Source organism: Talaromyces atroroseus, assembly GCF_001907595.1.
Source record: "Talaromyces atroroseus strain IBT 11181 chromosome Unknown scaffold_11, whole genome shotgun sequence".
In the NCBI taxonomy this organism is placed as follows: Eukaryota; Fungi; Ascomycota; class Eurotiomycetes; order Eurotiales; family Trichocomaceae; genus Talaromyces; species Talaromyces atroroseus.
Window position 1 is genome coordinate 1,016,477 of NW_017971443.1, and position 18,070 is coordinate 1,034,546.

The window sequence follows — 18,070 nt, forward strand, 5'->3', positions numbered from 1 at the left end:
AAATGCATATCATAGAACAGAAAATAAAAAGTCATTGCATGTTATATGAGCTCGAGACAAGATGTGAGAGAAAGAGAGTGAGAAGGAAGAGAGCCTACTGCAGGCTACATATATCGACAAAACCCTAATCCTATACTGAACAACAACAACAACGACGACAGCAAGCTTACGCCCAGCCTACCCAGCTTCTAGGCATGACGCGCCAGACCTTGACTTCTCCGCTCTTGAGATCGCCTAGCTTGAAGCTTTCCGGTTTAACCTTCTTGCTCTCACGGCCCTGTTCCCAAGCATGGATCTTCTTTTTGGTTCCGTCCCAGTCAACAATGACTCCGACATGGTCCGGCTTGCCCACCTCGGCACTGTACTTCTGGTGCAGTCCTCCACGGTGGCCCTGGAAACGAGCGTTGCGGAAGCTGATGATATCACCCGCGCGGATCTCATCGTTTTGCTGGACAGACGCATTGGCCAAATTGGCATACACCAAGGCCCCGTAAGATCGTGTACCTACCGGCAGAAGCACGTCGCCAAGCGGTGCAAGGAGGTATTGAACAAGACCGTGAGACGTGCCATCACCAACCGTCGTATTCTGTATTGTACTGACAGCCGCCGAAATTCGACGCCCATATTGTTCATGGGCCGTTTCTAGCTGATCTTGGCGTAGTTTGTTCGGAGGTGCTTTATGTACTTGTTCAAAGGATACATCGCTTGGGTTCTTTGCGTCAAACCGGGTGTTGATGATGGTCTGCGAATAGTCCGCGAATAGAACGTAGACGTCTTTATTGACAGTAGTCTTACCGCCGCGTTTGGACGATGTTGACTCGTCGATCTCGTACAGCAAGTCTTTGCGATTCTGGAAAACGGGAGGCGGAGTGTTCGGCTGCGTCCACCAGTATGTGTTCTCCGCAAGATCTACGTCAGTTGCAATGAATCCCATGTCAAGAGATGGCCGGGGAACGTCCATTGACCGGCGTGTGTTCATCAGAGTTCTGGACACGTCGAAGCTCTGCCGAGATCGAGGAGCCTCACTTGTCGGTGGTGGAGGGGGAGGAGCAACAGCTCTTTCAGGAGGCGGAGGTGGGGGAGGAGCATGGGCTTGAGAAACAGCATCGTCATAGTCGTCATCGTCATCATTATAATCCTGTTGTGGAGGGGGGTTTGCAGGTAGAGGAGGTAGATGCGGACGACCAGAATCGTATCGATAAGGATCGTACTCATCATCATTTTCCTCTTCCTTTTCAGCAGGCACATCCCGTGGAAGGGGAGGCGGAGGAGGAGGCGCAGATCTAGGCGCATCTATTGATGTTCGTGGTGGCTGACTAGGCGGAGGCGGAGGAGGCATAGCACGCGGAGCCGTGGGAGGGGGCGGAGGAGGAGGCAGGCGGCTCTCAGGAGGAACTCGCGGAGACAGGGGCGACCTCTCATCACCTCCGTCATCAAAACTAGACTCCCTATCGTGTGACTTGAGCGCATCTTTGAACTTGGCACTCGGGGCCATATCAGTGTCATAGTCCGCTTCATACTCGGTAGTCTCGTCTTGAATATCATCGTCTGGAGAAATGAAACCATGTCTAGTATCCGAAGTGCCTTGCCGGGACAACGTTCCAGGAGGAGGAGGTGGTGGTGGTGGTGGGGGTCGAGCCTGTGGTGGAGAAGCTAGTCCATGGGGAGGGCTTGTTGGGATCGGAGGAGGTCCGCGACTGAAACGCCTTTCTGATATTGTTGGAGATCTCGGAGACTCAAATGTCGATGAGCGGCGAGGTGGTGCTGGCGGCGCTGGCGGTGCCTCTACTGCTGTGTTCAAAGACATACTTTTAGTACGAATAGAGATCTCGTCGTCCGATTCGGAACCAGAGCTTGGAGACATGGGAGGACGGGGAGCTGGAGGCAAGGGTCGTGATTCTGGGGCTGGAGGCGGAGGGGGCCTGCTCTCGACGGGAGGCAGAGGTGGTGGAATAGAGCGCTCTTGAGGAGGAGGAGGGGGCGGACGAGTCCTATCCATTGATTTACGTGGTGCTGTCTCAGGCTCCTCCGTCACATCCTCAATATCTGGCACCTCTCCTGGCGAATGCAATTGAGTGAGGGGAGTATTTCCGTACTCGTCTTCTTTCGAAACCTCCTTTGGAGAGGATATTGGTTCGGGTTTCGAAATATTCATTCCAGGCAATGCCATGATTGGTACCGGGGGAGCATGTGTTGTGGGCACGGTACTCTCTGGTTCCTCTTCTTGTTTCCCACCGGCATCTTCAGCAGGCTTCGCCTTCTTTGCACCGCCGTACATGCCTGGCATACCACCGCCAAACATACCCATCATGCCTATGCCACCACTCATCTTGGCCATTCGCTCTCTCAATTCCATCTTCCTCTTGACTTCCGGGTCAATATCTTCATCCTGTTCCTCTTCCTCCTCCTTGGCCTCCTCTTCCTCTTGTTCTTCTTCTTCATTATCACTGATAGCTGCTGGCTGTTCGGACACGACAGTGTTTTCTGCTCGAGGTCTTTCATCATAATCTTCTTTACTTGTCGAAGTTTCTTCTGCATCTTCCGTGTCGGCAGCGCCTGAATAGTCCGCATCATTGGGATCACTCAAAAGTTCCCTTGAAGGCTGAGGTGGGCTGGTGAGTTGTGGAGATCTAACTTCCTCCCCAGTCTCGCCTTCCAGAGATGGGCGTTCATTTCTAGGAGTTTCCAGAGGTTCAGCAGTCTGCTCCAACTCCGTGCCCTCGGCAGAAGCAGGAATAATAGGAGCTTGTTGAAGGTCAGTTCGTTTCTTAGGCGGCTTTTTGGCCTTCTCTTTCTTCTGTGCAGCCTCAGCCATACGAGACGCCTGTTCCATCTGCTGTTTCTGAAGCAATGCAATCCTCTCCTTGAGAGTAGTTGGCTTCGGCTGCTCCTCATCTTGAGACGGCTCTGCTGCAGCAGGTGGGGGCTGTGAGCGTTCCGAAACCGGCGGCTCTCTATTGGCAAATTCAGGGTCCTCTTCACGGCGGTATGGTTTCGGTGCAAGTTGCTCCCTTGGTATTGGAACATATGCGTTTTTGCTTGGAGGAGGCGCGACAAATGGTTTCTTTATGAAAGAATTGGAAGTGCTACTTGGGCCACCAGGCTTGAACGGCGCGATAGGAGGCGCAGCAGGCTTGTTAAATGCAGCAATCCGATCCTTGAAAGCATTCGAGCTCGGCTTGCTTGAAACGGCTGGAGGAGGTGCTTTAGTAACAGGGGCGGGAGCAGGAGGAGAGTCAGGCTGCTGCTGCTTCGGTGGTTGCGAGGTTACTGGAGGAGAAATCGGTTCAACAACATGGGCCGGGGCAGGAGCAGGCGGTAATGGTGATTCTTTTTCTTGAACTGGCTCACTGGCTGCCACTAGACTTGGTCTATCTTCCTGAATGGGTTCATTCCCGCTTGTCTCTGCGACAATCGGTTGTGATGGCGCAGCAACCGGCTCTGACTCCTTCCTTGCTTTCACCGGGCGATTCGGCCTTGGAGGAGCGGTGGGTTCAAATCTCTCGACGAAATTGCGAGGGAAAATCCCCTCTTGCTTTGAGCCGGAATCGTCGATGTATTCCCCATAGTACCAATCGGCATCCTCCTCGGCGGTGACGGTGATTACTTGACCGAGTTGAAAATGAAGGTCATCTTCATGCTCTGACGTATATTCAAAAAGAGCCTTGACTGTGAACGGCGGGTCGGACATCTGGTTGGTGGTGCCCCGAGAATCGCTCTTCGAGGCGAGGTTGGAATTGGCGTAGGCAGCGGGATTAGCGCAATGAGGGGAAACGACTACACGTTAAAACGACGAAAAAAATACAGCAGGCTAAAACGTGCGAACAGGCGAAATGCAAAGGTATTTTGATCTGGATCGAATAGCCACGGGGAGGATTGGCGTAGGAAGTCTGTACAACGGTGATGAATCTGGAGCTGTGCAGGGCGGTCGAGTCAACGTCCATCCATCCATCAATATGGGGGTGTTTCGGATGGCGGGACAGCTCACCACACCAGACAAAGACAGCGAAAGAGAAAGCTTACCTTAGTACATGTGCCTGACAAGTGTAGCCCGCAGGTGGAAGACTCGACGATGCAACCGTTAGCAAGAGGCGTTGGGGGGGGGGGAGCACAAGGACAGGATGGAAGCGTCGAGATTCAAGTCGTCGTGGGTGTTGACGGGGGGAGAGAGAGATGAGCCGTGCCAAACTTACCCTTACACGTACATGTGGGGAGCAGCGGGCTTGGCTCCTGCTGACTGGAGAGCTCCACCTGCAACCACGCCACTGCAAAAACATCGACGTACGTACCAAACAAGTTGCGACTGTTCATTCGAATCGAGGGCATTTATTCTGAGTCTCGTACACGCTGTATCCTTCAGTTGCACCTCGCCCCCAGCTCAGACATATCATGTCCCTCTCAGAACAAGCCCGGAATTACAGGTATCTCGGAAGCAAACCGCCCAATCCACATCATCTGGCGATCGCCCTCCAGCACGCAGATCAAATCCAAGCGCAAAAAGACGCACAAGCCTTGATCTTGGACCGTATACTGGAGCTCATAGAGCTTCCATCGTCGCCCACAGCAGACCCCGCGCAACCCTCAGCGGCAGACACGGCCGCTGTCAAGGATGCGCTTGTTCCATTCCAGCCAACTGATCTCGACAACCTCATTCTCGAGCGCAATATAGAGGGCCGTTGCGGCTATCCCCTCTGTCCTCGGGAGCATAGGAAAGAGGATCCGAGCGCCAAGTTCCGAATCTTATGGGGAGCCAAAGGCAGCGGGGACAATGGTCGAGGGCGGGAGATGAAAGTTGTGCCTCGTGAGAAGCTTGAGATGTGGTGCTCGGAAGAATGCGCTGAGCGTGCCATGTATCTGCGTGTTCAGCTAGCGGAGGAGCCGGTATGGGAACGACGAGCTGCAGGTACACAGACAAAGCGGCTTGTGCTACTGGATGAAGCCCGACAACAAACGAAACGGGGAACGTCAAGAGAAGGGTCCGACGTAGTCAATGTTTCTACTGACCGGGAAGATAATGCTCTAAATGGCAAGATGGCACGTCTTACAGTGGATGACTCTTCATCAGCAGCAGCAGCAGCAAATCCCGAGAAGGCAAAACAGCTCGCGCTTGAGAGAGGTGATTCAGGTCCAGCGTTTGAAGCACAAGGTCGTGTTGATGTGAACATTCGCGACAAAGACATCACATTCAACGGTAAAATCCCACCAGCTCCCGTTTCTCTTCCACAAGATAGGACGGGCGGTTCTATCGAGGGTTATGTGCCTCAGAACACTCAGAAACAACTGAAGAATATACGACGAGATGACTCCCGCGAGAGTCATGATGTTCTCGACAACATATGAAGTGAAGCCGGTATCTTCCTATTACAACAGCTACTCAAGTTATATTCCCAGGACAGGACAGATCAATCCTACGAATGCTCAGTAAGCCAATGCACCGGGCAGGCAGTGAATTGACATCCTACGACGGAAAAGTTTGTCTCTCACAACTGAGCAACTCTCCAGATGAAACATGACGCAGACAAAAGGAAAAGTCATGCAGCCAGTCCAGTCCAGGAATTACTCGCATGTTGAGAAAAAAAAACAATTTTCCATGACCATGAAAAATGAGAAGCAGTTGGCAATCAAGCGTCATCTCCCTTGTGAAAAAAAGGAGAATCAGCGACACCTTGTTTTGGAAAAAATCCTGTTTCTTTTATTTTTTGCTGTTAATCTCGCAATATAGCAGGATTAAGCTACACATGAGCGCCGTATGCTCCGTAACGAATTTTTTTTTGAGAAAATCCTCACGTCATTAAGTAGACAGCGCCATATTCGTCATAATTCCCAACCCAAACGGAGAAAATGAAAGAAGGCGTTTACCGGAAACGACGAGGGCGCTCAGGAGCCTGTTGCTGGGAGACGTTGACAACGTTGACCTTGAGGGAGTCGAACTGTGAAAAATAGTTAGATTAGCAAGACTTTCTGAGGGAAAAAAAGAAGGAGGAAAAAAGAGATGGTGTACTCACTCCGAGGCTCTTGAGGAGATCCTTGGTGTCGGCATCAACATCGAGTTGGCCAGACTCGGTCTGGGAGACATCCAAAGCGGAGATCTCAGGAACATACTGATCCTTGCGCTCACGTTCCTCTTCCTGGAGCTTGAAGGAGATACCGCGGACAGGACCACGCTGGATACGCTTCATCAGGTGGGTGGTGTAGCCGGCAATCTTTTTTTATATAAAATTCGTTAGATTCATGCAATGACAAAAATTTTCGATATGAATTTTCTGACGAACCTTGTTGCGCAGGCGCTTCGAGGAGATGATAGCAATCTCATCGCAAAGACGCTTGTTGGTCTCGAAGTCCAACGTCAACTTGGGGTAGTAACGCTCAATGATGACCTTGGCGGACTTCTTGACGGTCTAAAAAAGGTTCAGATGCATTAGCGACAAAATTTTCTCATCTTTAAGAACGAGAATGTCGTGTTTTAATTCTCACCTTGGTACGGACGCGACCCATTTTGGCGGTTTGGATATGTTGTCTTTTAGTCGTTCGAGAAGAGGAAGAGGAATTTCCCAAAGACGATTTAATTATTATCGAATTCGGGTTGTGGGCTGGTGCGGCTTGGGTCCGGCTAATTCGGTCACGTGCGACACTTGTTTTGATTGGCCGGTTTTGACTATTTCGGGGCTAGTCACGTGATTGAGTTGCGAGTAGCTATTCTATTGGGCCAAGGTTCGAGAGAAAGTGTAAAAACACGTATATAGGCTAAAATGGAATTGATATGAAACTCATTTATTGTACAATGTATACACAGTCACCAGCCAACACTCACAACTAGACACGCTTGATCAATTCGGAGACAGCATCCATCCTTTCGCGCCGCCGAAGAGGCTCGCTAGACTTATCGAGTTGGGGAACGGCTCGCTGCGTAGAGCGTGCCGCTTGAGATATGTTCGTCCCCTTGTTTGGCACATAGTTGGAGACTCCGTAAGGCGCCAAGACGTCACGTTCGGCTCTGGCAGCCTCGAGGCTGATAGTGCCCTGCGAAGAAATCGAGACTCGGCGTGGAGAAACCCAAACTCTTCCGCCTCCAGGCACCGACGGATCAAGGTACTCGATACCCCTGAGATGATCTTCTGGGCTATCGGCTTCATCCTCGTATGCGATACCACCGACACCAAGAACGGCTCGTCGCTTATGTCTTCGCTTCCGTGTCTTGGCAATCAAGCATCGAGCTTCGACGGGGCGCATGCTTTGCTGAGGTCCAAATGACGGGTGATTGGAGATAAGTGCACCTGAACGAGTGTATGCGAGTCCGGCGGACGGGTGTGTTCGGGGTGGTCCCTGTTGAGCGTAGTCGACAGAAGACAACCTAGTCGCGTTCGCTTCGTAGTAATCTGTTCTTCCCATCATGATTGAAGGGATGTCGGATGACAAGGTATGAAGATCCAGAAGATGGGTAAGTTCTGCACCAGCTAATCTTTTGTTTGTTCGTAGATCCTTTAACCAAGCCTGGAACTCTCCATCTGTAACTTCGACCGTCTCTTTCAAACCTTCGGCATCCAAACCGCCCTCATCCTGAGCGTTCTTCCTACGTTCAGCCGTCACTTTGCTGACGTATTGCTCGCGCAATTGTTTCAACAACTCGGGTTTTCGGCGTCGGAGCTGCTGCAGATACGCTTGAAATTGAATTTCTGATTGGCCACCTAGCCATGGCCCGGAGTGCCGGTATAGTTGAGCTCCTTGTTCTTTGCTGCCTTCGCTACTGGAGACATTATCATATCGAGGTTCAAACGGACTCTCATGACCCCTACCAAATTCATGTCGACCTTTCTTTGTGGCCTGGGGTAGTGAGACGGGTAAGTTGAGTTCCTGAAATTTCATCAGAGTCATGGTATGATCTCCGGCCGAATCGAAGTCCGTAACATGTTCAAAGGTGTCCAGAGCATTGACTCGAATCACGGGTTTACTCGACCTCTCTGTTGTAGACTTTGCTGGTAGCGGTCGCTTTAAGCCCCAATCTCCTTGGTAGAGAGCCGATGCTGGCGTTTCAATTGCCGCTCTGGTAGGATGCGGAAGAGTCGCGGAAGACGATTCGACAACGGTTTTTGACGTTACTTCTCGCGGCGCGGTCTTCAGAACTGACGGTAATGCGAAGAGCCGAGAATTCCTCAGCAAATTGGCCGTCGGCGAGAGCTTTGGAGCTGCCATGGCTGCTGTTGTCGTCTGAGGAGAGAGAGACCGCTGGAAGAAAACTAAAAACTTCCCAGGGACAAGTCAAGCCGCCGTACGGCAGGCGACAACGAACATAAGCGCAACTTATACAACGGCGCAGTCAACTCTAACCACTGTGTCCAATGTCAAAGCTAATTTCTTTAATTCAGCAAACACATATCTACTAGTCTATATTCAAATTATAGTTACTGGCTGGTCGCAATCTGCAAGATACACTAGAGGCCCACTTTAATCAGTGAAGTAATAGTGTCGCTGGCAGACTCCTTGAACGACCTGTATTTGATGCCGAGAACTTTGACACTCTTCGAAGCATCAAAATCAAAGAGGTACGTGATTTCCTTTTTGCTGCCATACTCGGGCAAGTTCGACGCGTATTTGGGGTGTGTCTCGCGAATGGCTTCCGCAAGACCCTGATGGCTGAAGAATCCTTCTACTGTGAAGAATCGCTGGCCGCCTGCTTCTGCGACCTCAATGGCCTTGACATGGGCTAGGGCCACGTCGCGGACATCCACCCATAGAGAATTCTCCGTCGGGTTTGTGTCCTGCTTATATTTCCCTTGCGCAAAATCCCTTATTTTCTCGTTGGAGGTATTGAGGCTGTCCAGGCTGTTCAGGTAGCCGATAACTGGGCCAAAGACGAACGGAGGGTTGATGGTTGCGAGATCAAAGTTGGGCTTCTCATTCTTCACGAAATCCCATGCTGCTTTTTCGGCGAATGTCTGGTTTTATAAGTTAGAGCTCTTCTTTTTGCTTTACGGGAAAACGGAGGGGAAGATTGTTACCTTGCTTCCCCTGTATGTGGTAAATTTGTTGTCCTTGGTGGCCTCCTCCCATGTAACAGGGTTCCAAACGGACTCGTCGTAGAGCTTCACATGGTTTGGGGCATGGGTGATGGCAGCGAAAGAAGAGGTGATGACCACTCGTTTCACCGAAGGAACGTAGGCCTTGGTGGCCTTCAAAATACCAGTGGTACCCTTGACAGCGGGTTCCAGGACCTCGGCGACTGGGTCTGTGAAGTTGTAGTGAAATGGCGACGCAGTGTGAATCACGTAGTCGAAGGCAGGCCCAGACTTCAGAGCCTATCTGCAAGTCAGCAAATGAACCACACACCGTGCAGTCCTGTATGCATGATAGTATCATACCTCATCAAAGGCGCCTTCCTTGGCTATATCCTCGACAATGACGTACGACAATTGCTCTCTAGATAGCTTGGGATAGGCCTCGAGGATCTTGTTGCCCTTCTGCTGGGAGCGGACGGTGGTCACGACCTCAAATCTGCCACATGAAAGGGTCAGACTTGTCTCTGCTTCCTAGTCCCCTTTTCAGAGTCCCCTTAGTACTTACCCATGCTCAAGCAATATGTTCAGGACGTGGGCAGCGATAAAGCCGCTGCCGCCTTGACAGGACGCACGCATGTCAGCTATATCCTCTCGGAATCAGTCCTATATTGAGGAGCCTTACCTGTGAGGAATACTTTCGGCATCGTGCAATGGATCTCGGCTTGGTGTCTTTCACGCTATTTCTGAAGAACTGGCTGTTGTCTGCAAAATAACAGGGAGCTTCGTGGTTTAAATACCTTGGAGAATGCCCCTCGGAAATCTACCCCTCCGTCTCCACGTCTAAGCGGCGGAGACAGAACTTGTATTTGCGATTCGGTCATGGAAAGTTATTGGTCCCGAGATTTAGCATGATTGTGTCATTCTACTGGAGTCTCACGATTGTGTCGATGCATGGATTCTTCAGCTCTAGGAAATGCAATACCTAGATATAATCGCGAGACTATGACAAGATCTATAAGATATTTCCCCAAGTTGTCTAGTTTCATAGTGGCTCTATCTGGGAGAGCTGGCACACTACATATCTTTCGCATCGTATAATCAAAACATACAGTATATTGCAATGCCATAACCCAGAATCTCAATGCACCATTACAAGCAGGCTTCTCTCTCTGTGTGTAGTACAAATATCCAAATTGTACCGCGGCGAGGTGGCCCGTGCAGCCGCGCAGCTGATGGCTTCCGCCTTCAGTCTGTCTGGTTACCGCCTGCTCTGCTCTGCTCTGCCCATCAAAGCGTGCCCCCCCCCAGAGCAGAATCCAGAGCTCTTAATCAGATGTGTTCGCCGTGCTGCTATCCATCATGGCGCAATCAGGTCCGGTGACCGACGTTGTCCAGAGGCTCTTCACGGAGCTCAAGTCCAAAAACGAAGAAGCACGAGTCAGAGCTTCGTTTGAGCTTTACGACAACGTGCTCACTGTTTCACGCGGTATGGTGCTGCCGCTCTTCTCTTCGCATTTAGATGCTCGACTAACAGGCAGCGGATGCCTCTAGACTGGGCCCCCGAGAAATTCCTCGAATTCTATAATGCAGTGAGCCAGCGAATAGCCCAACTCGTCGTCACGGGCAGCGACGCCAACGAGAAGATTGGCGGTCTCCTAGCGCTCGATCGATTAATTGATTTTGACGGGGTAGATGCTGCGCAAAAGACCACTCGGTTTGCTAGTTATCTGCGCAGTGCGTTACGGAGCAATGACAATGCAGTGTTGATATATGCCGCGCGGTCCCTCGGCCGCCTCGCGAAACCCGGCGGTGCCCTGACGGCAGAGTTGGTGGAGAGCGAAATACAATCTGCCCTTGAATGGCTGCAGTCTGAAAGGCAGGAAAGCAGACGCTTTGCGGCGGTGTTGATTATACGAGAACTAGCCAAGGGCTCGCCGACCCTGCTGTACGGATTCGTTCCTCAAATCTTCGAACTGATTTGGGTCGCCCTCAGGGATGCCAAAGTCCTTATCCGAGAGACTGCCGCTGAGGCCGTTAGCGAATGTTTTGAGATAATTGCTGCACGAGATGTTGGCGTGAAACAGCAGTGGTTTGCGCGTATTTACGAAGAATCTCTACAAGGCCTCAAGTCCAGCAATGTAGATTGGATTCACGGATCACTCTTGATATTGAGAGAACTTCTTCTCAAAGGTGCTATGTTTATGAATGAACATTATAGAAATACTTGTGAGATCGTGCTTCGCCTCAAAGACCACCGAGACCCCAAAATACGCACCCAGGTTGTCCGTACCATCCCGATACTTGCTTCCTATGCACCGATGGACTTTACGAACAATTACTTGCATAGATTTATGGTATACCTCCAGGCTCAGCTTAAAAGAGAGAAGGAACGCAATGCCGCTTTCATTGCAATTGGAAAGATTGCCAATGCGGTGGGTGTTGCAATCGGGCAATACCTCGATGCAATCATAGTCTACATTCGCGAAGGTTTAGCCTTGAAAGCGTAAGTTGTTTTCTGACCGATTTCAGGGAGAATACGCCGTCTAACTTTAAATACAGGAGGAATCGCGCGGGCGTAAACGAAGGACCCATGTTTGAATGCATCAGCATGCTGTCGTTAGCGGTTGGACAAGCGTTGAGCAAATATATGGAAGCTCTGCTCGACCCAATATTTTCCTGTGGCTTGAGCGAGTCCCTAACCCAGGCTTTGGTCGATATGGCACACTATATTCCTCCCATAAAACCCACAATACAAGAAAAATTGTTGGACATGCTGAGTATCATCCTGTGTGGTACGCCCTTCCGACCTCTGGGATGTCCCGAAAACAGGTTGCCTCCTGTGCCTTCTTTTGCAAAGGACTTCACTCCTCAGGAGCTCCACACCGACACAGAAGTGGCTTTAGCTTTACATACTCTGGGCAGTTTTGACTTTTCCGGTCACATACTAAATGAATTCGTTCGAGATGTCGCCATCAGATACGTTGAAAGCGAAAACCCAGAGATACGAAAGGCTTCCGCCTTGACCTGCTGTCAGCTCTTCGTGCACGATCCTATCATCAATCAAACAAGTAGCCATTCCATCCAGGTTGTTGGCGAAGTGATTGACAAGCTGCTTACCGTGGGCGTGGGCGACCCTGATCCTGAGATCCGACGCACTGTTCTCTTGTCGTTGGACCGGAAGTTTGACCGCCATTTAGCGAAGCCGGAGAATATTAGATGCTTGTTTCTGGCCGTGAATGACGAGATTTTTGCTGTTCGTGAAGCTGCAATTAGTATCATTGGGCGCCTTTCTAGCGTCAATCCGGCATACGTATTCCCTCCTTTGAGGAAACTACTTGTCAATCTCTTGACGGGTCTGGGTTTTGCAAGCACTGCTCGTCAAAAGGAAGAGAGTGCACAACTTATCAGTCTTTTTGTGGCCAATGCAACGAAACTCATAAGATCATATGTTGACCCCATGGTTACATCTTTACTGCCCAAGACTACTGACCCTAGTGCAAATGTGGCGTCCACAACGTTGCGGGCCATTGGCGAACTCGCAAATGTTGGTGGTGCTGAGATGAAGAGTTATCTACCAAAGTTGATGCCGATTATCCTAGACTCCCTGCAAGATTTGTCCTCGCACTCGAAAAGAGAGGCCGCTTTGCGGACACTAGGGCAACTTGCCAGCAATTCCGGCTATGTGATTGAACCGTATATGGAATACCCCCAATTACTTGCTGTCCTGATCAGCATTATCAAGACAGAGCAGACGGGTTCACTGCGCAAGGAAACCATCAAATTACTGGGCATTTTGGGAGCCTTGGATCCTTACAAGTACCAGGTATGCAATTTATCCTTGCAACTTATCATCTTCCGAGTTAACAAATCCGTAGCAAATCAGTGAAACCTCACCCGAGGTTCATTACATCAATGAAGTGCAGCCGATCTCAGATGTTGCTCTCATTATGCAAGGCTTGACACCCTCCAGTGAGGAATACTATCCTACAGTGGTCATCAATACGCTTTTGCAGAACATACTGCGCGAGAACTCTTTAGCACAATACCACTCCGCTGTCATCGACGCTATTGTCACGATCTTCAAGACCCTTGGTCTGAAATGTGTTTCATTCCTTGGGCAAATAATCCCAGGATTCTTGTCAGTTATTAGGAGCTCGCCTGTCAGCCGACTAGAGTCGTACTTTAATCAGCTTGCGATTTTGGTAAATATCGTACGCCAGCACATTCGTGCTTTCTTGCCCGAAATCATCGACACAATACGCGATTATTGGGAATTAAACCATCAAGTACAAGCCACTATACTGTCTCTGATAGAGGCTATCTCCACAGCACTAGAGGGAGAGTTCAAGAAATACCTGGCTGGATTGATTCCTTTAATGCTGGATACTCTTGAGAAGGACACCTCTGCACGTCGCCAGCCCTCCGAACGAATCTTACATACCTTCCTCATTTTCGGTTCTAGTGGAGAAGAATACATGCACTTGATCGTCCCCTCTATTGTGCGACTCTTTGATAAGTCGCAGAACCCCTCAAATATCCGCAAATCTGCCATTGAGACCCTTGGGAAGCTATCACGCGAAGTTAATGTGTCCGACTTTGCATCGCTGATGATACACTCTTTGTCTCGAGTCATCGCAAGTAACGACCGAACGCTTCAAAAAGCCGCTATGGATTGTATATGTGCTCTTATCTTCCAACTAGGGCAAGATTTCAATCATTACATCCAGCTTATCAATAAGGTATTTACTCCCATGTTCATTTTCTTCTTTTCTTTCCCACATGACCCATTAACTGTGTTATTACTATTCGCAGATTATGAAGCAAAACCAGGTTACGAATTCGTCATATGAATCGTATGTCGTCAAATTGCAAAAGGGCGAGTCACTCCCGCAGGATTTGAATATCCAAGAAAACTATCGCACCTTAACGGATGACACAAACTATGCGGAAATAGGTCAGAAGAAAATGCAGGTCAATCAACAACATCTCAAGAATGCATGGGATGCCTCGCAAAAGTCAACGCGGGAAGACTGGCAAGAATGGATCAGACGCTTTAGCGTGGAGCTTCTGAAAGAATCGCCATCCCCAGCCTTGAGGGCATGCGCCAGTTTAGCTGGCATCTACCAACCTCTTGCTAAGGATTTGTTCAATGCTGCCTTCGTTTCATGCTGGACTGAACTATACGATCAGTACCAAGAGGAACTTGTGCGTTCGATTGAGAAGGCATTGACCTCCCCTAACATAACCCCCGAAATTCTACAAATACTTCTTAATCTGGCAGAATATATGGAGCATGATGACAAGGCTCTGCCGATTGACATCCGGACTTTGGGCCGGTATGCGGGTAAATGTCATGCATTCGCAAAAGCTCTTCACTACAAAGAACTCGAGTTTGAACAGGATCAAAACTCAGGCGCAGTAGAAGCCTTGATTACAATCAATAATCAGCTTCAACAGTCGGATGCAGCCATCGGTATTCTACGCAAGGCTCAGGCATATCGTGATGTTGAACTTAGAGAGACCTGGTTTGAGAAGCTTCAGCGCTGGGATGAAGCGCTTGCAGCCTACAAACGGCGTGAGAAACAAGACCCAGACTCTTTCGGCATTACCATGGGAAAAATGCGCTGTTTACACGCTCTTGGAGAATGGAAGCTTCTATCTGATTTTGCACAGGAAAAATGGAACCAGGCGTCTGTGGAGCATAGGCGAGCCATCGCACCGCTAGCTGCTGCAGCTGCTTGGGGTCGTGGCCAGTGGGAGCTTATGGACTCTTATCTCAGTGTTATGAAAGAACATACCCCGGATCGATCTTTCTTTGGTGCTATCTTAGCCATTCATCGGAACCAGTTTGAAGAAGCAGCACTTTACATTGAAAAAGTACGAAACGGGCTGGATACAGAGCTTTCTGCTCTTTTGGGTGAATCCTACAATCGGGCTTATGATGTCGTTGTTCGCGTGCAAATGCTTGCAGAGCTTGAAGAAATTATCATTTTCAAGCAAAATGTTGGCGATCCCGAAAAGCAGCAAGCAATGCGTGATACGTGGACCAAGAGATTACTTGGTTGCCAACAGAACGCTGAAGTGTGGCAACGAATGTTGAAAGTACGGCAGCTTGTAACCACGCCTCAGGAAAATCTATATATGATGATCAAGTACGCCAATCTCTGTCGGAAATCGAACAGAATGGGTATCGCCGAGCGCACTCTGGCTTCCTTGGAGACAGCAGTCGAAGGACCTAATGGTGTCGAAACCGTGGTGGTACCGCCGGAAGTCAAATACGCACGCTTCAAGTTTGCATGGGCGCAGGGACATCAGTCTGAAGCCTTGCAGTCTCTGAAAGAATTCACTGCCAGCCTAGCAGATGATTTAACGAGGTACAATGCCCTCATAGCGAATCATGCCGAACATGATGGTACGAATGGCGTCAATGGTATCATTGATACCAATCCAGACATCACTCACCTACGGTCGCGAGTTGGGGATGCAACGAAATTAAGGAAACTTCTCGCCAAGGGCTATCTAAAGCAGGGCGAGTGGCAGACAGCTCTTCAGAGTGGTGACTGGCGACCGGAACATGTTCGCGAAGTGCTTAATGCCTACTCGGCAGCAACCCAGTTCAACCGCGACTCTTATAAAGCTTGGCATGCATGGGCTTTGGCGAATTTTGAAGTCGCCACAACCTTGGCTGCTCAGCAGAGTCGTGATGGTTCCTCGGTTCCTGGGCATATTGTCAATGAGCACGTTGTTCCGGCAATTCGCGGCTTCTTCCGATCAATTTCGCTGTCCTCTACATCTTCTCTGCAGGATACTTTGAGGTTACTCACTTTATGGTTTACGCACGGAGGCGATCAAGATGTTAATAGTGTCGTTACTGAAGGGTTCTCTTCGGTAAATATCGACACCTGGCTTGCAGTTACGCCACAATTGATTGCGCGCATCAATCAGCCAAATGCACGAGTGCGCACTTCAGTGCATCGGCTCCTCAGTGAAGTTGGAAAGGCACATCCGCAGGCACTCGTATACCCGTTGACTGTTGCGATGAAATCCAATGTTGCTCGACGATCTCAATCAGCCACCTATATCATGGAAAGCATGAGGCAACACAGTGCTAAGCTTGTCGAACAAGCCGATATTGTCAGTAATGAGCTAATCCGTGTTGCTGTTTTGTGGCACGAACTGTGGCATGAAGGTCTAGAGGAAGCGTCCCGACTGTATTTCGGTGACCATAACGTGGAAGGCATGTTCTCCACGCTGGCTCCTCTTCATGACTTGCTCGATAGAGGAGCTCAGACCTTGAGGGAGGTTTCATTCACTCAAGCCTTCGGACGCGATTTGGCTGAAGCCAGACAATGCTGTATCATATACCGTGAAACCGAAGAGCTTGGAGATCTGAATCAAGCCTGGGAGCTGTACTACACTGTTTTCCGCAAGATTGCACGTCAGCTGCCTCAATTGTCCACGCTGGATTTGAAATACGTGTCTCCCAAACTTAAGGATGCCGTGGATCTTGACCTCGCCGTTCCAGGAACGTACCACCCAGGCAGGCCCGTTATCAAAATATCAAGCTTTGACCCCGTTCTTTACGTTCTTCAGACCAAGAAGCGACCGCGAAGAATGACCCTCAAGGGAAGTGACGGCAACTCTTACATGTACCTTGTTAAGGGACACGAGGATATTCGGCAGGACGAACGTGTTATGCAGCTGTTCGGTCTTGTGAATACACTACTTGATAACGATAGCGAGAGCTTCAAGCGACATTTGTCCGTCCTGAGATTCCCGGCCATCCCACTGTCCCAAAATTCGGGTCTATTAGGTTGGGTTTGCAACAGCGACACTTTGCATGCGCTTATCAAGGAGTATCGAGAAAGCCGGCGTATCTTGCTCAATATCGAGCATCGCATCATGCTTCAAATGGCGCCTGATTACGACAACCTCACGTTAATGCAGAAGGTCGAAGTCTTTGGATACGCTATGGACAACACTACGGGCAAGGATCTATACCGTGTGCTTTGGCTGAAGAGCAAGAGCTCGGAGTCTTGGCTCGAGCGGCGTACTAATTACACGCGTTCTCTTGGAGTCATGTCAATGGTCGGATACATACTCGGCCTTGGTGATAGACATCCTTCGAATCTGCTGCTTGATAGGGTTACTGGAAAAGTGGTGCATATCGATTTTGGCGATTGTTTCGAGATCGCTATGCACCGGGAGAAATATCCTGAACGAGTTCCGTTCCGGCTTACCCGCATGTTAACGTTTGCTATGGAAGTCAGCAATATCGAGGGAAGCTATCGCATTACATGTGAGGCAGTCATGCGCGTCATTCGAGAAAACAAGGAGTCCTTGATGGCGGTGCTGGAAGCTGTGAGTTCTTTTCTTTTTTAAGCTTTGGTGGCTTCATGGCGCTAACTGTTTCTAGTTTATCCACGATCCTCTGATCAATTGGCGCCTTGGAGCTCGTGAGTCACCAGAACGGCCATCATTCGCTACAGTAGACCGTCGGCAATCTATCGCCGACGATGTCAATCTCGAGCACGGCATTCAACCAAGCAATTTCTCGCGTCATCGTAGGGCGTCGATCTTGGAAGGCGGCGGTATCCTAGACGCACCACAGGGATTCCCGACCGAGGCACGAGAGGCCCAGAACGCGCGTGCCTTGCAAGTCCTCGCTCGTGTCAAGGAGAAGCTTACGGGACGTGACTTTAGACAGAATGAAGAGCTGAACGTTAGCGACCAGGTCGACAAGCTCCTCGCTCAGGCGACTAGCGTTGAGAATATCTGTCAGCATTGGATTGGATGGTGCAGCTTCTGGTAGGCTGTTCTTTCTGTTCTTTTCAATTTGTAGGTGAGATAAGCGAATAGAATAAAGGAGTGCATGTTGGTGTAAGATGATGGAGGATGGCATTGGGCTGGGTTTGTTTCTTTCTCTCTTTAGTTGTGTAAGGGCGCACGGAGCATGTTCCTTCAATATGTGTATACTCTTTTCCATTTTCATTGGCGGTTGTATTTTTTTTTTCTTTTCTTTTCTTCTCTGGAAGCTGCATAATGCCATACCATAATAAGTATAATAATTATTATAT

The 18,070-nt window shown here is 49.7% G+C and overlaps 6 protein-coding genes across 6 annotated transcripts; 2 read left to right on the forward strand and 4 right to left on the reverse strand.

The window, feature by feature from the left end:
• Nucleotides 1-166: 166 nt before the first annotated feature.
• UA08_07638 (hypothetical protein) lies at nucleotides 167-3,691 on the reverse strand (the record flags this gene model as incomplete). The annotated part of the gene is made up of 1 exon (XM_020262554.1): nucleotides 167-3,691. The coding sequence occupies one exon, from the start codon at nucleotides 3,689-3,691 to the stop codon at nucleotides 167-169; it is 3,525 nt and encodes a 1,174-aa protein (XP_020117275.1).
• Nucleotides 3,692-4,389: 698 nt separating this feature from the next.
• UA08_07639 (hypothetical protein) lies at nucleotides 4,390-5,340 on the forward strand (the record flags this gene model as incomplete). Its single annotated transcript, XM_020262555.1, has 1 exon — nucleotides 4,390-5,340. One exon carries the CDS (start codon nucleotides 4,390-4,392, stop codon nucleotides 5,338-5,340), a length of 951 nt encoding a protein of 316 aa, XP_020117460.1.
• A 515-nt stretch (nucleotides 5,341-5,855) lies between these two features.
• Nucleotides 5,856-6,495, reverse strand: UA08_07640 (40S ribosomal protein S17; the record flags this gene model as incomplete). Its single annotated transcript, XM_020262556.1, has 4 exons — nucleotides 5,856-5,930; nucleotides 6,006-6,203; nucleotides 6,273-6,398; nucleotides 6,475-6,495. The coding sequence occupies 4 exons, from the start codon at nucleotides 6,493-6,495 to the stop codon at nucleotides 5,856-5,858; spliced, it is 420 nt and encodes a 139-aa protein (XP_020117461.1).
• Nucleotides 6,496-6,813: 318 nt separating this feature from the next.
• Nucleotides 6,814-8,190, reverse strand: UA08_07641 (hypothetical protein; the record flags this gene model as incomplete). Its single annotated transcript, XM_020262557.1, has 1 exon — nucleotides 6,814-8,190. The coding sequence occupies one exon, from the start codon at nucleotides 8,188-8,190 to the stop codon at nucleotides 6,814-6,816; it is 1,377 nt and encodes a 458-aa protein (XP_020117462.1).
• Nucleotides 8,191-8,429: 239 nt separating this feature from the next.
• On the reverse strand, nucleotides 8,430-9,697 carry UA08_07642 (hypothetical protein; the record flags this gene model as incomplete). Its single annotated transcript, XM_020262558.1, has 6 exons — nucleotides 8,430-8,933; nucleotides 8,997-9,293; nucleotides 9,325-9,333; nucleotides 9,399-9,489; nucleotides 9,559-9,610; nucleotides 9,676-9,697. 6 exons carry the CDS (start codon nucleotides 9,695-9,697, stop codon nucleotides 8,430-8,432), a joined length of 975 nt encoding a protein of 324 aa, XP_020117463.1.
• A 655-nt stretch (nucleotides 9,698-10,352) lies between these two features.
• Nucleotides 10,353-17,805, forward strand: UA08_07643 (Phosphatidylinositol 3-kinase tor2; the record flags this gene model as incomplete). The annotated part of the gene is made up of 6 exons (XM_020262560.1): nucleotides 10,353-10,479; nucleotides 10,545-11,496; nucleotides 11,553-12,816; nucleotides 12,869-13,732; nucleotides 13,806-17,354; nucleotides 17,410-17,805. 6 exons carry the CDS (start codon nucleotides 10,353-10,355, stop codon nucleotides 17,803-17,805), a joined length of 7,152 nt encoding a protein of 2,383 aa, XP_020117464.1.
• Nucleotides 17,806-18,070: the final 265 nt, after the last annotated feature.